Source organism: Gracilinanus agilis, chromosome 4 (assembly GCF_016433145.1).
Source record: "Gracilinanus agilis isolate LMUSP501 chromosome 4, AgileGrace, whole genome shotgun sequence".
NCBI lineage: Eukaryota > Metazoa > Chordata > Mammalia > Didelphimorphia > Didelphidae > Gracilinanus > Gracilinanus agilis.
Genome location: NC_058133.1, coordinates 412765324 through 412787399, shown reverse-complemented (window position 1 = coordinate 412787399; position 22076 = coordinate 412765324). Strand labels below are relative to the sequence as shown.

At 39.2% G+C, this 22076-nt stretch overlaps 1 protein-coding gene across 1 annotated transcript in view; it reads right to left on the bottom strand.

Moving 5' to 3' along the window:
• Positions 1–22076, bottom strand: part of MTHFD1L (methylenetetrahydrofolate dehydrogenase (NADP+ dependent) 1 like) — a 200983-nt gene that overhangs the window by 27542 nt on the left and 151365 nt on the right. Inside the window, exon 24 of the mRNA XM_044671679.1 lies at positions 21141–21293. Coding sequence (XP_044527614.1) covers positions 21141–21293 — 153 coding nt within the window. The remainder of the gene's footprint in view (positions 1–21140; positions 21294–22076) is intronic.

Sequence of the window (22076 nt, the reverse complement as noted above, 5' to 3'; positions counted from 1 at the left end):
CACTGTTATCTTGTCCCCTCCGCCATGATGCCACCTAGAATGGACTTCCCATTTCTGCCCAATGAAATCCTTCTAGTTCTTTACACATACCCAGCGACAGTATTGCCAATTTCCACGAAACTTTCTGAAAACCTCCAACTGTGAAGGATTAAAGGATTACCCCCTCCTCAAGTTTCTCACAGCCATTTTAAAAACAGAATTCTTCTCTGCACTTACCATTATGCCTTGTGTTAAGTTATTTGTGTTCACGGCTTATCTGTACTAGATGGGAAACTTTCCAAGGGAAGGACCTATCATGTTTCCTATTTCTGTCCTTGAGAGCCCAACCCATAAGTGCTTAATTATGTTTGTCGAATGCTGGTGACCCAGGCCTTTTGTACCGTACCTTGTCCTTGCCCTATTGCCCTGTGCGTTACATTCTAACCAAAATGGACAACCCAGCTAGCCCTGACCGTGCCCTGAGCTTCCTCTTCTGGACTCCTGTTAGACCTGACAACTGAAGTTTCTGTCCGTTCCCAGCCTCCTCTTGTTGCCATCAGACCATCCTTCACAACCTCTCCCTCCTCTGAACTCTCCCTGGGCCCTGCTCATGCCGTTCTCCTTCACTCCCACGTTCCTTATGGTTTGCTCCACTAGACTGTAAGCTCAAGAAGCTTTGTGACAATTTGTCATCATTAAGGTCTGTATTGGAATCTCATCTCCCTAATAATTGGAACTAAGAAATGTTTGTTGTAGACATGACTGACGGATTCTCATTCTCTGGATCTCTTTTGCCCCATTGTTTCTCCTTTCCATATTTCTATTCTTATCGCCTTTCGAGGGCTGGCCCTGAATTTCCTCCAGAAAAATGTCCTGTAATGTCTGATCCAGCCCTGGACAGCTGTTAGTCTCATGGGTGTCACCTTTCTGACCCCAGACTGTGTTGCCTCCCACCTAAATCCTGGCCGGATCCGCCCCGGGGCTTGGGCTGCTCTCTTTATCCAATACATATCAAGTACAGGGCAGATTTCAGTCTGGAGCCCATGGCCAGCCTCACACCAGTCCAAATATTGATTTGCTATCAGATGAATAAAGCTGACAATTCCCCGATGGGCTGTACACTACCCAGAGAAGCCTCCCTTCGCAGTCTCTGGGCTGACATACACACTAATGCATGGACTGGAGCCAATTTCCTGAATTCACTTTTAAATACAGCATCAGACACATTTTAGAAACCACTTTGAGAAAGTGCTCATCTCCACATAATCTTTTCATGTACTTAAGATTTACATTTTTTCCTGTAGATGACATAATCAGATAGTCAAGTATCTCAGCATATAAGGACTCCTCCCACCTATTACAATGGCTCAATCTTTCTGTAGTTGTCATTTTGTCCAGGGTGGTAGAAGGATGGGATGAGGTTGGTTCTTGGGCAGAGGAAGGACCAATTAAAAAAAGGGGGGAGGGTTTAATGGATGTATTTTTTTTCAACATTAGCATCATTTCCCCCAGTATCTACCTCCATCTAATGGGGGGGGGGAGGAGGAAGGAAAAAAACAATCCAATTGATGAACACTTTGAAAAAGTCTGAAAACATGCGCGATGTGTAACATTTTTGGACTTCGACTTCTTCAAAAGGGTGGGGTGAGGGCAGCTGGGTAGCTCAGTGGAGTGAGAGTCAGGCCTAGAGACAGGAGGTCCTAGGTTCAAACCCGGCCTCAGCCACTTCCCAGCTGTGTGACTCTGGGCAAGTCACTTGACCCCCATTGCCCACCCTTACCGCTCTTCCACCTATGAGACAATACACCGAAGTACAAGGGTTAAAAAAAAAAAAAAGAGTGGGGTGAGGGACAGCTAAATGGTGTGGTGGTTAAGAGCACCAGGCCTAGAGACAAGAGATTCTGGGTTCAAATCTGGCTTAAGACAGTTCCTAGTTGTGTGACCCTGGGCTTGTCACTTGACCCTCAATTGTCTAGCCTTTACTGCTCTTTTGCCTTAGAACCAATATTTGGTATCAATTCTAAGACAGAAGGTAAGGATTATTTTTAAAAAGAGGATGAGTGTCTTCTCATATTTCTTTTTTCAAGTTGTGCTTATTCTTTACATTTTGAAAAATTACTTTTTTTTTGGCCTGTGTGTGGTTATTGTTCCATTTATATTGCCGTTTTCATTGAATATATTGTTTTCTTAGCTCTGCTTGGGAAGCCAGTCCTTAAAATGAGAAAAACTTTTACAAAATTACAATGTAAGCACACATAGAGGCAGCCACAGCTTAGTAAAACTACTTAATACTGGTAGGGTTGGAGTTCTATAGCTGGAATGACCTAAAATGTCATCTAGTTCAAGTTGCTCATTTTATAGATGAAGAACACAAGGCCAGTGGTAGTGATGGAAAGGGAAAAGGAGGTCAAATTCAAGATCACACAGGCAGAATCTGAATCTAAGTCTGCAGAACCAATGTTTTTTTCCAATTTACTACTCTGCATCTCTCCCAGCAACTCTTCTATAACTTATAATCTATCTAAATTAGGAAAAATAAAACCCGAACTTGAACTAAAACCTAAGCCATTCAAAAAATTAGAAGTTAGAATTCAGGTGAGACTTCTTGCCCAGACATTAGGTCCTCATCTCACTGGGTGCCCTGGCTGTTGGAGGATGATTTGTATATGCAGTTGGGTAGAAAGAAGGTAGTTTTACTGCATCATTCATAGCATTTCTTTACCTCTGAGCAACTAGGTCTATGTTTTCCCATAGGAAAATGCCTTAATGGTGTAAAAGTAAGCACATGATTGTTTATTAAGTCTAGTTGCTAAACTATTCTTTCCCATTAAACTACTTTAGTCTCAAAACATTTTAAAACAGCAGTTTATTAAATGCTTTCTCCCCTCTATAGAGCTGGAAGATTTTGATAACACATCAGCATAGTATATGAAGGGGAGCTCAAAGAACATAATTATTGACTAAATCAAACGAATCTCTTTCTTTCTTTCCCCAACCTTCATCTCTGTCCACATTCAAGTCTAATTAGATTTTCTGTTGTTCACTCATTTTAGTTGAGTCTGTCTCTTTGTGATTCATTTGGAGTTTATTTGGCAAAAATACTAGAGTGGTTTGTCATTTCCTTCTCCAGCTCATTTCACAGATACAAAAAAAGAGGTAAAAAAGACTAAGTGACTTGCCTAGGGTCACCCAGCTTAATAATTCCAGATTTGAACCTGGGAAGGTAAGTTTTCATGCCTTTATGCCACCTTCCTGCATTTACTGCCAATCATCTTGGGCAAATCACTTAACCCTTCTTCAGTTCCAGGGTCATCATTTGTAAAATATAGGGGTTAGTTGAAATGATATTTATTTTAAATGAGCAGGTTAATTTTGAAAAAAAAAACCATGAAAAGACCTACATAAAATTATGAAGAATGAAACAAGCAGAACCAAGAGAATATTATATACAGAAAGAGAAATATTGTTGTACTTGAGTATGTCTACCTCCAAAGAAAGAACTGATAAATAGAAAAAGGTAAGTTATAGTTTTGTATATACTTTATGTCAAATGATGGATAAATAGAAAAAGGTAAGTCATAGTTTTGTATATACTTTATGTCAAATGATGCCTTTTTTAATGGGGGGTGGTGAAAGAGAGAGCTAATTGGGTATTTAAGTGTAACAGACAATTTAAATTTAAAATAATTTTTGGTGGATGCTTTTATAATTAAACTTCTCTGCCACTTCCTAAAGACTCCTGCCTCTTTCATGGAACCCTTCCTTCTAATAGATAAATTCAGCCAAGTAAAACAAAGAAACATGATGAAAATGCTTGAAAATGTATGCGTTAGGGGGAAGCTGGGTAGCTCAGTGGATTGAGAGCCAGGCGTAGAGATGGGAGGTCCTAGGGTCAAGTCTGGCTTCAGACACTTCCCAGCTGTGTGACCCTGGGCAAGTCACTTGACCCCCATTGCCTACCCTTACCACTCTTCTGCCTTGGAACCAATACACAGTATTGACTCTAAGACAGAAGGTAAGGGTTTCAAAAAATGTATGCCTTATTCCAAATCTATTGTCCATCAATTCTTTATCAATTAGTGTTCCTTTTTTCAATTTTCTGAAATGGTCACCATATTAATTAGCCTTCTACAGCTGTTTGATATTATTTCCCTTTACATTATTATGCTTATTGAGTAAAATTGTCCTGGTTCTGCCTATTCCATTCTCTATTAGTTCATAAAAGCCCTCCCAGATTTCTCTAAATTATTTATATTAATCATTTTTCATGGTACAATATTCCATTAAGCCCATATTCTGCATGATTTATTTGGTCATTTCTAAAAGATGGGCACACCCTTTCTTTTCTGTTATTTTCTATTACAAAAAGGAATGGCTATGAATATTTTTTGTACTTAGGGTGCCTTTTTGTTTTTGAACTTCCTAAGGGGTGTGCTTTTGGGCGAACTTTAAAGTCCTTTTCAGATCTAAAGTCTTCTAAATGGGCTATGTAGACTTGGCATAAGAAGTAAAATATGTAATAAGGAATGCCTGAAGATCATATAGGATATGAAAGAAAAAGGAAACTATGAATTTCTAAAAGAAATGAAATAGAACTTCCACTAGTATAAAGGATGTGCCTTCATCAAGCTGTGAAAAACTAGTGTTCCAACATTTTGTGTTCTTCTATGAGGTCCAGTGGGAGGAAAATGGTACCAAGCCCTCCTATATGGTATCTAGCTGATATTGCTCTAAATCTTCCTTAGCATTCTGTAAGACTATTTTTACTTCATTAAAACATCAATGTGCTAAATCAGCCAAAGGCACTTTAGTAGAAGGGTTCTGAAATCGAACAAGAAAACAAAGCCAAAACAAGCTCTTAATAAATAAATCATATTTCAGTATTGATCAGCAAGACGATGCACTAATATAATTAGCCATTCCTATATGCTACTGAAAGTAACTTGCTTCCTATAGTACTCTAATTTGGGGTGCTGCCTCTAATGCATTTTTCCCTTGTTTGTCCAGATGGTGTACTTTAACTTTTTTTTGGGGGGGTATATCATAAATCCCTCAAATTTGAGGACCTGGGTCAAATCCCTATGAGCCTTACCACTTATTCCAGGGTAAGAATGTGGACTATTTACACAATCTCTTCAGACCTCAGTTTCCTCATCTGTAAAATGAGAGCAAATGACTTTTAAAATTTCTACCAGCTCTAAATCCATGATCCATGAAGAGAGGCAGTATGCTGCAATCTTGCCATTTTTGGAGGGTTCAAATCACTTCTATCACTTTTGATTGGCCTCAAAACATCCAAAGATGGCAATTTATTCACCATTTTTAGTCCTTTACAATGCTAGCAAATTCGGAATTAGATTAGTTAACAGCTAGGAGACTCAATGGATATAAGCCTGGAAACAGTAGGTACTGGGTTCAAATCTGTTTTGTGATAGTTCCTAGCTATATGACCAAATGTGGCAAGTCATTGAACACCAATTGTTTAGTCCTTACCACTTTTTTTGCCTTGGAACCAAAACTTAGTATTGATTCTAAGGTAGAAGGTAAGAGTTTAAAAACAAAAAAAACAAAACTGGGGGCCTGAAAGAGGGTAGTTAGAATTAATTATCCTGGTTTCTTCCTTTTTTTTTTTTTTAACCCCAATCTTTACCTCTCTACCCCATCCTTAAATCTGGCAGAGATGGGCCCTAGAAAAATCAGAGATGTGGAACATTTCCTTGACCACTTTTTATAAGTGATCATATTTAGTATATTTCAATATACCAAGTGTAAATTTTATGAGTTGTTAAAAGATGCATGCTTATATTCTTAAGCCAACAAAATAACTGTAGAGCTGTAGAAGAAAACAAAAAAAATTATGTGCATTTCTGCTGCTTTCCCTATCTTCTAATTTTACCTTGAACTTTTAAAAAGATATTCCCCCTCATTACTTAAACATTTCCAGAAATTTGGTAGGGATTAGAGATTCTGAATGCTTTAGAAAGACTTCCTTCCTCAGCCTGTAAGTTGCTGTGATTCATAAGCATGTCATGAAAGCCCTCAGAAACCATCTGGTCTAAACCTTTTAATTGTAGAGATTAAAGAAACTTCACTTTCAAGACTTCTCTGAAATTCTAATGAACAAACACAAGGTTAGTATTCCCTTCTATAGGAATTGTCTACTTATATTCTTAATTGCTTCCAGGGAAAAAGAGAGGTGAAATAGTACTATAAAGTTTTATAAGAACAATGACCTAAGTGGGCACTTGGCCCACAGTGTCTTAACTGATTTTTGTGATGACGAAGTGGGATTTAATTTTTAAAAATTTAACAATGTAACCACAGAATGGTGTTAAGAAGGGACCATGTACAACCTGTTTCAAAAAATAAAAAAAAAATCTATTTAAGCCTGGCATGGTAATATATGCCTCTAATCCTGTCCAGTCAGCAGGTTAAGCCTAGAAGATCTGCTGAACTTGAGAATTTTGTGATGTAGAGAGCTAACGCCCCTTGGTTATCTCCATTAAGTCTAAAACCAGAATGGTAAACTGCAGGGCCTGGAAGGACACCCAGCTGCCAAAGGAAGGGTGAACTGGAAATGGAGCATAAGTCAACTGATAGTGGTACAGAGCCTAACTTTACTTCAAGCTTGGGCAAGATAGGGAGACTTACTCTTAAAAAAATGTCTCCAATGGAAAAGAAAGATAAAAAAATCCCAATTTTGTTATTTCTTGAATGACAGCTGGAAGTAAAGGTATTTCAAGGGAGTTAAATAGATTGATATTGCCACAGAAAGTGGTGGTCTTTTTTCCTTCTCCCTATCCATTCTTTTCAATTTTTAAGAAATAACATATTCCATTCTATCAAACTTGCCAAAATTAAAATAATGACCACCAGATGTCAAAATAAGTTTGAGGGGAGAGGGTTTAAAGTCATCATTATGGCTGTTGTTACAAATTAAAGAACGTTTGGCTCTCTGTATAGTGTTTTTTCACCCATGTGAAAATGAAATTTAATTTAATTGTTTTAGAAATGGTACAATAGACACCAAATGAGTAATAAAGATCTACATACTCAAAATTCATTACATATTAACTTGGGAGCGGAACGCCAATAACAACAGGATTCTGGAAACACTACTGATGTGACCTGTCTCAAACTGGAGAAATGACCCATTAAAGACAAGCCCTGTTGAGATGTAACATAAATATCAGTATATTCAATCCAAACTAAAAAGTTGACTTTTAGCAGTAGGGTCAGAGTCAAGATTTATATTCTCTTATACTTCAAGTTACAAAAGAGAATTTTGTCATCTCTCACACACTACCAGTGATATGATTTTGCAGTTGGGCCAAGAAATTAACCATTTGTTTCAGCTAGCAGCAACTCTGAGGATCAGTTTGTTGGTTCCAAAGAGGTAAAGTGCAATTGATTGTTAAAAGGTAAAAAAAAGTATATTTTCTTGATCTAATTTATTTATTACAGAATAGCCATTAATATTTATATAGTGCTTTAAAATGTACAAATCACTTTATGTAGATTATTTTATGTAATTCTCACAAAATTGTAGATGTTTGTTAAAACTAAAGCCAAAAGCCAGTCATACTTCATTGATACTTCATTGATACTTCAATACTACATTACTTCAAAAATCTATAACTCATTTTTTATTACATCTTATGGTTTACAAAGAGATGGTTAATGTAAAATATTGTGCTACAGAGATTTGGCCACCACTTTCCCTTTCAAAACAAGACTGTATATACTTATTCACTGATTGCTAAGAGTTGCAAATCGGGATTCACCATAAGAAAAATAGATGAATCCTGGAGGTTAACTGTACAACCTGGGGTGAGTCACTAAATTTCTCTTCTGTAAAATAGCACCCACCCCACAAGATTGTTGGGAGAATCAAATAAGATAACATATTAAAATGGTTGGAAAACCTTAAAGCACTATATGTATACCAGCCATTCTTTTCCTTTATTGAGTACTGTTATTCACAGGTGATAAACCATTTGTCTACTTAATTGTTGCAGTTTAGTGATGTAGAAACATGCTGTAATGCGAGAGCTCTAAATCTGGAGACTATGAACTTGTTTTAAAAAAGATTTTGAGAATTGTATTTCAATATAATTGTTTTTCCTTTGTATTCCTACACATTTTGTCTATGCATTTAAAAATATTCTGAGAAGAGGTTCGCTGGTTTTAACAGGGCGCTAAAGGAGCCTAGGACACAAAAAAGATGTATAATCCTTGCTCTAATGTAAATAAATAGCAAGTTTAATGTAAAGATTCTCTACAAGTATATTCATTTTACCTTTTTGGTGATCTTTCTCTCCTTTGCATTCTCCTAGCACTCATGTGACCATTTTTTCTCTCTCATGTACAATGGTATGAGGTTTCTTGCATTGCTGTTTAATTTGTGACTCTACATTTAACTCATTCAACTATACCCTTTAGATTCCCTCGATCCCTCAGTCCTGTTGCCATGCGTGCCTTCTAAAACCTCAACCTTGGATTGGCCCCTCCAATGCATCTTCTCCTGCACCTGCTTCGCTAACATTACCTTGGATTGGCCCCTCCAATGCATCTTTTCCTGCGCATGCGCCACTAACATTACCTTGGATTGGCCCCTCCCATGCATCTTCTCCTGCACATGCGCTGCTAACAGCTCTGGGAGGAGTTACAGAACGATACGGATCTCAGCCATTACAATTCTGTTAGAGACACTGAGCCTGCCCCTCAGTGCAGCCCAGCGGCCAGGCGAGCCTCTAACCTCCCCAGCTGTCTGCCACAATCCAGCCAGCCACCCACCCCTCTGGCTATGCCGAGCCTCTTCTTTCACTCACTACCACCCTCCTTCACCGCTTCTCCTTAAAGCTGTTATGAGAAACAAAGGAAATAATATTTATAAAAATGCTTAGAGAGGCGCTTGACACATAGTAGGTGCTTAATCAAAATGCTCATTTCCTTCCTTTTCTCTCAAGGTTTCTGAGAAGACAGAGGCTGTGGCTCTAGAGTTCACTCTTCCCTCCTGACTGCCTGGGTAAACGCCTCGATGCCCCACTATGTGGCTTTCCTCTGCTCTCATCTGATGAAGAGGTGCCCCTTCTCTTGATCAAGGCAAATACGGAGATTCCATCCCTTCCCATCTGCTCCAACACATTATTCCCACAACGAATCCCCATGCCATGTTCCAATTATCGAGCTTTCCTTCTCTGCTGCTTACAAACATGCACAGGGCACGTTTAAAAAACACTACTGCTTTCATTTAAGCCAATCATATGTTTAAGTTTCACTCTTATTTTTGTATTAGATAGTGTCTGGCACATAGTAAGTACTTTATGTCTGTCTTCCTCTTGCTTTCAAAATCAAATGCCTAAAAACAGTTACCTATCATCTTCACTGCCTCCATTTCCCCTCCTTTCAACTCAGCAGGAATCTTATTTTCTTGCTTCAAAAGTCAGAAATTGCTTTCCAATGTCATCAGTGCTTTCCTTATTTTAAGAATTAAAACTCTTACCTTCTGCCTTAGATTCAATACTGTATATTAGTTCCAAAGCAGAAAGCAGCAAGGGCTAGGCAAGGGGGAGTTAAGTGAATTGCCCAAAGTCATACAGCTAGGAAGTATCAGAGGCTAGATTTGAACCCAAGACCTCTAGGCCTGGCTCTCAATTCATTGAGCAATTAGCCATCCCCACCAGTGCTTTCTTAATGATCATATTTTATACAATTTTATCTTAGTCATCTTTTTTCTTAACCTCTCAGCTGCATCTGACACTGCTGACCACTTCATCTTAGATACTCTCCTCTAGGATTTTTGTGGCACTGCTTTTTTTGGTTTCCTCCTTTCTTCTTTTGTGGCCACCTTTCAGTATTCTTTGCTAACTCATCATCCAATAAAGCTCCTTAACTGTTGGTGCAACTCGAAGCTTGGCCTGGGTCCTCTTCACTCTCCTATCACAGTTTCCATGGGCACAATGATCATCTTTGTAGAAAGAGTCCAGAGATATTCCTGACCTATGATTTTATAAATGGAGACGAACAAGGAGCAGATGCTCAAGATGGGTTCAATACCTTACCTCTTTAGACACTGGCTTTTCCCCTAAGAATTCCCAAGTACTCTTTCACTACAGAGCCTGTAGAAATATTCTATATGCCAATTTCTATAAGAACAGGAAACCAGAAAAGGAACTAATCATAGTTCTTTCAAGGGTTCAAGGATTTAGTGAATGTTTCTAAATTGGTCAATTAGCAAAATGCACACAAAAGGTACATTAATATTTTGTTTTAATTTAATGAGATCTCACTAGAATAAGCGAAATAAAGAGTTGCTGGTTCTGAAATGATAACCAGAAAATGGATGTCATTTCCTAGAGACTGTTTTGTAACCTATATCTAATAGACAAAAAGATTTTAGAAATTTTTAACCAATTTACTGTGTCTGAGCAACAGATGGAAAAATAAATGAATAATTGCAGATATATTTTAGGCTGCAAAGTGCTCTGAGTCTATGAGTTCCAAGCATTATTAGTTATGATAAAGGCCAAAGCTACATTAAGTTAAAAAAATTTACTGACATGTTTTCCTCATTAATCTGTCTTCTTTTCTTCATCTATTACTGAACATAGAATCTCTATCTACAATGGTGGTCTAGCTATTTAATCTCTAAAAACTGCTATTTTTTCTATGCAAATTATATTTCCCTGCCATAAATTCCTTAGTATCTTCCAACTACATGCTTATAATTAAAATTAAAGACGTTAGACTAGACTAAATCTAAAAAAGAAGCACATTGGTAGAAATTTAATGCTCAAGAATTTTAAGGGTGTCCTTCTGTGGTGGGCTTTAAATCTATAAGATCTCACTATCTAAAGAGTTGTGACTCTCATTCATTTCACCTTAATGATTAAAAAAAACAATTATGAAGAATAAAAGGAGTTAGTAATAAGAAGCAGGTTATGATAATAGGAGAGCAATTCCTAGTAAAGGAAAAGAGAAAGGACCAAAAGAAGGATTGACCAAAAGGGTGTACAACAAAAGGAGTTAGAGACATCTGTTCTTTAGATGAGAAGAAGCCCTGAAGTTAAGGATTAAGAAATGGGTGATGCAGAACTGTCATACCGAGAAATTAGCAGGACTAGGTAAAAACATCTATCTACTCTATGACTCAGAACACACTCTTGATTTAGAATATGATTGGCAGTATTAATCAATGTGAATCTGATAGTCAACATTATATTTATATTACACACCTTGAGGTGATTTATAAATGGGAGTTATTATTTCTATTATAATAGTTGTTATCCTGTGCTCCTGTCACATACAGATGTCGCATTGTGTAGAGATGACCTTGGATTGTTGAAAGCTATGCTTGAGAGGCAACAGCAGACAGAGATAAGGGCTAGACTTAGGAGCCAAAAAGACCTAACGACTTACCTTGGTGGGTTCTGGTGGGGCTCCAATGAAACAATGTCATCAAGGAAACACATTAGTTATCATTATCATTATATAAATAGAGCACAAGTGCTGGCAGATTCTACCAAGCCAGAAAAGTTTCAAGAATTGGTCTGGCCATCAATTGTGACTCTGCCATCCAAGAACTAGCACAGTGCCTAGCATATAGCAGGTGTTTAGTAAATATTTATTGATTGGCTCTAGCATATCCAGACTTGAAGAGGATCATTTCTGGAAGGTCAGCCACCAGGTGGTTAAGTATTTTTAATCACTGAAACTGAAGTGCAGAGGGAGGTTATAAAGCTATAAGGAATGCACACAGAGAAATTACTGGTCCTTTAAATTATCAAGGAAATGTATTTATATTTCTTAATAAAGTATATTTACATTTTTATTATAAAGGACTTAGTATCAAACTTATGATCTAGGCTGCCCATAAAAAATTCATGAATTTTAAACAGGAAAATTAGATAATAAAGTGTAAAGGACCCAGAGAACCTTGTAAGAAGGACAGTCTAAAAAAAAGTCATGAACTTTCTCTTATAAATTATATATGTATACATATATGTATATATAGGGAGAGAGATAGAGACACAGATTGTGACAGAGAGAAAACTCCAGTTGAGAAAACCTCTACCAATGCAGATAAACAACTGCTTAGCAACATCAAAGTCTTTGAATACTATGCCGGAAAACATATATTAAATGATTTGCAGGACTTTAATTCAATTCTTCCTAACCAAGGCTAGTTCTCTGCCCACTATGCCATACTTTGCTCTGTGTTTATCCTCTGGAAACATATTCATGAGAATCATTTTCCTTCTTCAGAAAACACAAGGTCATAGGGGGCGGCTGGGTAGCTTAGTGGATTGAGACTCAGGCCTAGAGATGAGAGGTCCTAGGTTCAAATCCAGCCTCAGGCACTTCCCAGCTGTGTGACCCTGGGCAAGTCACTTGACCCCCATGGCCTAGCCCTTACCACTCTTCTGCCTGGAAGGTGAAGGCTTAAAAAAAAAAAAAGAAAAGAAAACACAAGGTCAGTGATCTGAAGAAATGACACTTATGTCACCTATTGCGGTATGAAACCTTCCTGCCTATGTTAGGTATATATGCTGGAAACAATTCTAATTAGATTTCTAAATTATGCCTTCAGTTTAAACATCATGGAAAGAGATCTCAAAGAAAACAGAACACGGGAAAGAATGAGGCAATCAGACTCAAGGAAAGTGCTAAAAGGAGTAAGAATAAGTTATTGAAACTGACCTACATCAAGGCCAGAGAGAGAGAAAGAGAGCGAGAGAGAGAGCGAGAGAGCGAGAGAGTGAGAGAGAGAGAGAAAGAGTGAGAGAGAGAGAGTGAGAAAGAGCGAGAGCGAGAGCGAGAGCGAGAGAGAGAGAGAGAGAGAGAGAGAGAGAGAGAGCGCGTCCACGAGCGCCATTCAGGTGGGAATAGGGTGGGTTTCTAGGGTGGACTCAAGGAGAGCCAGAGGAAGAGAAACAAGAAATCAAATGATATGTGCTAAAGGGTGAAAGGGAAACTTGGCAGTAGCCCTCAGAGCAGAGGATAAAGAGGTGAGAAACAAAAGGGCACCAGACCAGGAGGTCCCCCTCACAGATTAGAGGTCGTCTAGTCTGTTTCCTGACCCAGGGCAGAATGAGTGACTCCAATTCCAAGTGTGTTGCAACTACAACCAGCTGGCCAGCTTTCCGTGAAGGCAAGCCCAAGACCAATGTGTTTGTAGGAGGAAAGAGGAATGGGAAGAGTGTGGGACCTTTTGTAATTTTCCCCCAATGGCCTGAAGATTGAACCTATGACTATGGAGTGAGAGATTCAAGGAAGCAATCACTTTCTTTGGGTCACAATGACTCCTACAGGTCCCTTTAAAGTCCATTCTAAGGTGACAGCAGTGGTGGATGCTCCTTTTAACATGTGGTGGGTCCTAACATGTTAATAGGTACAGTGTTAACATCTCGTTTACAGTGTGGTTTGGGGTGTGAATGTTAAAATTCCTCACTGATCAAACCAGGCATAAATCACTTAATGAGTGGAAATGGGTCTAACTTAAACCTCACATGGTTTGGATTAATGCATTCCCAGTGAAGGTCCATGAGAAGTGAGTTTGTAGTTTTCAATTCCTAAGTAAGGGTGGAGATTAGACAAAAAACAAAACAAAACAAAAAAACAACACACACACACACACACAAAAAACCCAAAACCAACCATTCATTTTGGAAATAGCATCTCTGGCCTGAACCTGATTTAACAGGAAAACTAAACATTCAGCACATACTTTTGCTGAAGAGGGAGGAGAACAGAAAACAAAATGAGCTGAACTGAAACGTGAGAAAGTACAACATAGCAATTACTTTCCTGGGTGGGTCAGCATCCCCCCAATCCAATAACTCTCCACCCAAGCATTAGCTGAGAATGACCTCATTGGTTTCCTAAACACACTCCAGCAGCTTTCCTGCTCTCCCAGCATTAAGCCAAGCAATGATGTCAACAGTGCACCTGTGTGAGTGATGGAGTCCAGGGTCACAGTCACAGAGCTCAGAGATAAAAGCCCTCCTCTGTCACTGTTAATTCAATGAAGCTTGTGTTGGATTACTCATCTTTTCAGTTTAATTTTCCTGGAAAGACTTCTTCATTTCGAAGGGACTGGAGTCAAGCACAACAGAAGGTTACCACCATATCTGCAAGCAGAGGGTCCACAGAACCCCTTCAAGTATCTCCCCGCTAAGATTTCAGGGAGGGGTGACTGTAGAAGAGAAGGCAGCTAGGAGGACAGCATCCTATTCTGGGAGATGGGGAGCAATCCAGGGCTGCTCAGAATTGCAAAGGGAAAGATAACCTTGTTCATGAAAAGGGATTATCCTTAAAAGTTCTTGTAGTGATTGGGGAGATTATTTAATCCCCAATGTGTAGCCTTGGATGAACTCCACCCCATACATTTTAGCTTTTTTAATTCTATTGATAAAAGGTGAGAGTGTGTGAAGTCTCCAATTCCTTTAAGAACTGAGCCAGAATATAAGAGAACAGCCTGCCTCTCATGCTATCAAACAGAATGCCATAGAAAAACTACTTCATGCATACCGTATAAATATATAAATATAATTAAATAAATAAAATTAAAGAAGCCTGAAGTTCAGGGTCTCTCTGTGACTTGTCAACCCTTATAAAAACAGCACACTATTGAAAAACATTCTGTGGCAGGATGTTAATGGGAAAAAAAATCCCATTCTTTTCCCTTAATATTGAGGTAAAAATGGATAAGCCAAATAAGCTATTTTAGCTTATTTAAACTCAAATAAAGTGACAACAGAAAATATTAAAACAAATAATGCACCACCACACAAGACTATTGTTTTAATGCTAAGAGGGCACTGGGAGATTGTAACATTAGTCATGAAACTGAATAGTCCAAGGTCAGGGACAAAGAATTTGAACTCACCTCCTCTGACTCTAAATCCAGCCTTCTTTCTAAATTTAAGACACTGGCTCTAAAGATAAACAAATGTACTTTACAATGACATTGCTAAATAATGTATTGGTAAGTATGTCAGTTTTTTTAGGAACACATGCTAAGCAGATGAATAGATGGACAGGATATGCCAGTAATAAGCACACTCACTTGTAAAGCATGCCAAATAAAGAAACGACTTAAGACAGGAGAACAAGTTATTTACATTTCAGAGCCCTATTATTAACTTGAACACCATAGGCATTTAATAAATGTTCATTCTTCAATAATATTGTTCCATTTCTTTCTCTTTTAAATCATGAAAGTATAAATGAACTAATTTTAATTTAAAAGAACCCTAAAAGTCGTATCAAAATAGGATAAGCTCTAATGGATTAAAATTGAAGACTTTCAGGACATTATGTGTAGAATGTACTAACCCCCACATTTTTAACCCTGTGAAACTAGTTTTAGGCATATATAATTGTAATAACTATAAATGTATTAATTTAGTATGTTTTTTGAGCACCATACACTATATGTTTTAAAATATTTTGAAAATATAATTTAGTAATTTGTAGAAAGCTAGAAGAAATCTTCAGCCATTTATTCCTTTTCTACCACAATGATGACTGTTTGCCTGTTTCTCATAAATGTTTAGAAAGACATTGAATGGTGTTCTATGAGTATTATTAAGAAAGGATGGGATCGCGTTTAGTATTACTGGATGGATGGATTGGACAATTTATACAAGTATTACTAATATTACAAAAGTTATTGGCAAAACACTGGGTGACATTTACTAGGAGGAACAAGTAGAAAATAGCTTTTTAGGAGGAAAACAAAACTAATTAGTACAGAGAAGGACTAGCTACATATTATTAGCACAGTAGAAAGAGGTTTATAAGTCATAACTGTCTGCAGGATGAATGCCAATCAGCCATGTGGAACTGCTGTGATACTCTGTCATTTGTTTCACAGATGTGAGAACCACCACATTCATCACTACGTTGAAGTGATTTGGACACTACCAATTAAGTAGAGGGCTCAATAGGGACACACATCCATGATTAAGTGGTTACAAAAGAGAGGCTTTGCAGGAAAGAATACTTGTTGAATACAGAGAAGGGGCTGGCTTCCTCCCCCCCCCCCCCCATAACATCCAAGAGTACTAAGTAGACGCCCAACATAACCTCTATCCTAAACAAAGAAAAACCATACAGCATGTTGCCGAGATCGTGGACAGAATTTTTCATTGTTCTTTTTTTTATTGTGATTGACCCCAAGAACAGAGGAGAGGCTAACAGGAGAATAGACCTGGGGGGGGAAGGTTTGGGGAGTGGTGGTGGAAGGAGTTGATCATGGGATTGGCAGGTCTGAGACTGACTGAGAAGAGGAGAAGCTCAGGAATCACCTTATGCATAATTTTACTTATTTGAGAACTTCCTCAAAATGAAACAGAGATGGGTGTTCAGCTGGTCTCTGCCCACTTGAAGGACACAAGAGAAGATGGCCTTGTGTGTGAGGGAAAAAAATTAAAGAGCAAATTCATCCCTCCTTTCTTTCAATTTAGTGTTTTTCCCCCCTCAGTGTGTGTAGGCACACAAAAATGATGTAGTGAGTAACTGATGGATGACTTGCATTCCTCATTAAGTAGCACATCATCTTCTTGACCTGACTAGAAAGGAGCATCATGGTTTACTAGAAAGATGCTGGATCTGGGCTCCAAGGTCTTGGGTTCAGATCCCAGCACTGTCATTGATTTGGCGATCCTGGAGAGGTTTTCCCTCCTCTCTGAGTGTCAGTTTACTCATTAATAAAATGAGCAGGGTGGACCAGATGACCTACAGAGGCTCTTCCATCTCCCTAAGATCTTTGCTTCCATATCTCGAGCATCATCTCTACTTTCCTGCCTCCATTTACCGCCCAAGGAGCAGCCGGTGCCGCCCTAAGAGCTGTTCAAAGTGGGATCAAAGATGAATCCATGTTCTTCCCATATGAGGAAATGCTGGCTGTCGGTAAATGTGCACACTCACTGCTTTCTGATGTTGTCCTTAGAAAGCATTCCTCTCTACGGCCACAATGTCCCTGTGACTCGGCTTCCTCCAGCCCAGGAACAACTTCCTTCCTTGCTCTCCGCATTCCATTGTCTCAGAAGAATTCTGCCACAATGGCCTCCATGCTCATCGCTGTGCCCGCCATGTGCTTGCTGCAGGAAATCGGGCCGTGTTCTGGGAACGGAGATAACTGACAGAACTCTGTCTTCCGGAGATTCAGCGAGTCCTCTCGTCCCGTCCCACACACTCACTCTGGAGTGACGTCACCAGCACTTGGACTACTATTCAAAGCAGGGGTCTGCAACCTTTTTGGCCGTGAGAGCCATAAACGCCACATTTTTTAAAATGTAATTTTGTGAGAGCCGTACAATATGTTTAACACTGAATACAAGTAAATATGTGCATTTTATGTAAGAACAACACTTTTAAAGTACAATAAGTCTCTGAACTATTTTTAATAATGTTATTATGTGCTAACCAATGATGAATAAAGTACATTAATGTGACTTCTGGTGCTGCATAGTTTTGCTGATTATTAATCAAAATTATTTTGATTATTAATCAAAAAACAAGACTTAATGGGACACTATAGTACTGATATAACTGCACACATACATATAAAACTCCTTTACACTAAGAAAATTGCTGAAATAAAGAGAGAAAAATTCAGGGAAGAATACTTTTTCCTCTCCCTCTCTCAAGCCAGGCAACAGGAGAAGAAAAAGCTGCCGGCCTGCTGGTTAAGCCATTTGGCCACATAAATTAAGTAGGAGATCAGGAGATTACAGAAAATAACATGACTTGTGTGCAGGCATTAGTAAGTAGTGGGGGAGGAGGTACCTTTTCATGGAAAACTGGCCAGGACACATCACACACATTTCTGGTATAGGTGTTTATCAGTGCTGCCTACTCAATCATTCTGTATCAAGTGAAACTACTGGGGAGAAATGCTTCTCACTAATGAAGCATATGTAAAGATGTAATCTGACTATAGTTCCCCTTTAAGAGCAGGTAGAAAAGTTAAAAACAATAACAATCCCACAAATAGGGAGTGCAGACCCCATGAATGCACTGAGATAAAGCCATGTAAATCAGAGGCAGAGGGGTAGAGAATGTAGACAAAAGTGATCAATCACTCTACAGAACCCCAAGATGTCAGTAACAGGTGTGGAAAGAGTAAAAGGAGGGCAGAAGGAGGAACACACAGCACACCTACCAAGCCGAACTAAAGACCAGGATTCATCTCGCGCGGCAATATCAACGAGGGAGCCTTCTATCTTAGAAGATAGCTGCGATACTGAAAGGATCACGTGACGCATGATGTCATGCGTAAACTGTTAGTTACAGTGCCACGGTTGACTTTATGGCTCCTGCAGAAAGAGCCATATCTGGCCCTCAAAAGAGCCAGATATGGCTCGAGAGCCATACGTTGCTGACCCCTGGTTCTAAGCCAGAAGTAGCTGGAGATCAAAGACCAACCCAAGAATGTTCTAGTGTCTCCAGATCTGTTTGGGTATGCTCACTGGGGGCAAAAAGGCCAGAACATATATTTATGCTATGCTTTTTTTTTTTTTTCAACTTAAAAATAAAGGAAGAAAACTGGTATGTTCAGCAAATAACTGTCAGTAGGATTCCTGTGTCTCCGTTTGCTAAAACTTTCCTGCCACCATTAAACTCCCTTCTGACTCCTGACATCCAGATGGAGAAACTGTTGAGAGAAGGGCCCGCGTCCTGTACAGTTATGGACACTCTCCATACCGAGCACTCATGTAGTGCCAAATACAGGACTAGCCCCCAGGCAAGCCACTTCCTCTTTGGTGTGCCCCTTCCCCTCCTGGGTTCCCTCCTTCTAACCCTGCCCAGGCACACTGTGCCCTCCCCATGCCCTGTTGGGCTGCCATGCTGGCACAGTACGGCTGACCTTCCCTCCACTCTCCCTCCTCCCCTCTCATCCTCAGCCTCTTCAGCCTCTACCCAGCCCGGGCTTCTTCCTTGGCCAACTCTGAGGAATTAAGTAGGCTTCGATGGTAAGACGCTAACAAGCAAAGGTGCCAGCCCTGCCCTGGAATACCCACCTAGGAGGCAGCTGGAGAGATGGGCAAATGCCAAGAAGCGCCTTCAGTGGCAGCTTGTCCTTTTTGTGGCCTCAAAGAGGTCCCCTCTTATAGGACTGGCTTTTGCCATGTATCACCGAGTTAGGCTGATGTTGATGTAAGGCCTCACTTTCATTGCCTAAGAAATGGGGGAGATGCAAAAGAGGTGCTCCAAGGCCCCTTCCAGCTCTAACTTATGGTCCCCACAATATACTAAGAATAGAATGCAACCCGCTCTTCGGCCTTTCACCCTCCTTTTTTTAAAAAAAAATTTATTTTAAAGTATTCATGTTCTTTCCCTCCCCCTTTCCCTCCCCACTCCTGGAGCCAACAAGCAATTTCACTGGGTTAAACATGTATTATCACTCGACACCTATTTCCATATTATTCATTTTTGTAATAGAGTCATCTTTTAAAAACCAAAACCCCACATCCTATCTTCATATAAACAAGTGATAAATCATGTTTTTCTTCTGTGTTTTTACTCCCATTGTTGTTTCTCTTGATGTGGATAGCATCATTGTCCTTTTCTGCTGATTGTTTAATTTTCTCCAAAATACCTCCAATCTGTCAATTATGCTTGAACAGCGTAGAGATCTTTTCTTCCTATGTCGCTGTTTTCAAGTATTTGTAACTACTTAAAGATGAGGAATGAATATGAAATAATATTATCCCCATTTTGCAGCTGAAGGAATGAATAGAATGTGGTAAAGAAACCTGGGCAAGCCTCCTTGGCCACCAAGTGGCAGAGCTGGGGAGCAGCGTGGGGTTGGGAGCCCCAGTGCAGAGGATCTGTGTCTACATGTGGGCCTCTCCTTGCCAGCTGTGTGACCTTGGTCAAGTAACTTCCTCTCTCTGGAGCAGAGCTTCCTCCCTTACCAAATGCAAAGATTGAGCCCTTCCAGGTCCCTTCCTGATACTCAGTGATTCTCTGCATTTCACTCAAATCTTCTCCCTACAGGACCGGTGCTCATCCCAACATCCCAGGCTCTTTTACCATTCTGGACCATTCACATAGTTTGTGGGATTCCTGTTCCTCATAGGGTTAAGAGCTCCATTTCTTGTTTGATCAGTAACATGATAACTGATCCAGTTATAAAATTGAGAAAAAAATAGAAGGCTTAGAGGCTTATCAACTTCAAATTCAGAAATTTGGTTCAATTTTCTAATTAATTCTACCAGTTTGCAGAACCAAACAAATGGGACTACTTTCAGCATGAATAATGCCTCACTTTTTATTAATACTCATATAGATGAGCATCCAGTAGGTATTTATAAATGGCTGATTTTTTTGTTTTTGTTTTTTTCCTAAACCCTTTCCTTCTGTCTTAGAATCAGTACTATGTATTGGTTCCAAGGCAGATGCATGGTAAAGGGTAGGTAATGGGGGTTAAGTGACTTGCCCAGGGTAACAAACCTGGGAAGTATCTGAGGACAGATTTGAACCCAGGACCTCCTTTCTCTAGGTCTGGTTCTTAATCTACCGAGCCACACAGCTGCCCCTTATAACTGTGCCTGATTGCTCACTTGGTCATTAAATTGGACTCTGATAGAAATCTGGCCTATTTTAAGAAGTGGCCATGGTGCAAAGTGTGCCCACTGAATGAAAGGACTGCTTTGAAAGATAATAATGATTTGTATATCTAAGTCCTGGTATATATATTACATTTATTGCACAATTAGTTATTTTATTCAATTCAATAGACACTTGTTAAGGACTTATCCTATGCATATCAATTAGATACTAGAATTTGGGAAAATCAAGTTTACTCTTTAAGAATAATAAACTATCTACAACGGGTTGTACTCGTGTTATTAACAGCTGGATTTTACGGCTAAAAATGCATTTTCATCCTCAGTAAATAGCCAAATATGCAATACAAATTACATTTCAGATAGTAAATATTAGATATAAGCAATTTCCCCTATGATTTGATAACAGAAGTTGAAATTATTTTTTTAATATAGAAAGCAACAAAAGCCCCTTTGGGCAATATAAACTTCAGTTTCCCCTGGGTCTCTCTGATTTCCAAAGAAGATGGTAGAATTGGAGAAAGTCAGTATTAATAAAAACAAGGCATGGAAAAATATTTGTGGGGGCATATCACTCACCGTTCCAACCAATGGGTAAATGAACCCAGCACCGATGCTGGCCCGGACGTCATTAATTGGTAAAATGAAACCAGTTGGGACCCCTTTCTTCTCAGGCTCATGAGAAAGAGATAAGTGGGTTTTTGCCATGCAAACAGGCAAATTTCCAAAACCCTGAAAGGAAAGAAATGAAATCTGTTGAGTCCTCATCTATCTATCTTTCTTTCTTTCTTTCTTTCTCTCTCTCTCTCTCTCTCTCTCTCTCTCTCTCTCTCTCTCTCCCTCCCTCCCTCCCTTCCTTTCTTCCTTCCTTCTTTCTCCCTCTCTTTCTTTCTTTCCTTCTTTCTTTTTTAAACCCTTATCTTTCTTCTTAGAATCAATCCTGTGTATTGGTTCCAAGGCAGAAGAGTGGTGAGAGATAGGCATTTGGGGTTAAGTGACTTGCCTAGGGTAACATGGCTAGGAAGTGTCTGAGGCCAAATTTGAACCCAGGATCTCTTAATTCTGGCTCTTGACCCACTGAGCCACTGAGCATGTATATTTCTTGAAGAATCAAAACGTTTTCCTACATATGTTCAATCTTAACTTGCATTTTAGGAAAAGATCCTGGTGGTAACAATGTTAATCCCATGCAAGGCAAGGCAAACAGTAGGTGCTTGATCAATACTGACTGATATCTGGCAAAATAGTTTCATATCAGACTAATAGCTATAAGTAAAGCTGTTAGTGTCTTAATATCCCACTCTTTTGCAAAATGTGTGTGTGTGTGTGTGTGTGTGCTTTTCAGAAAGGAAATCTACTTTCTAAGGTGGTCAATACCCTATTTATAGAAAGATGATCTGGATGAAATGTCCTTTAATGAGAGACTTTTAGTCATGGGCTTACTCATTCTGAGTACATCAGGATGCAAAGAGGCCCCATTGTATTAATTTATGAATCACAGCTTTTTGATCTGCA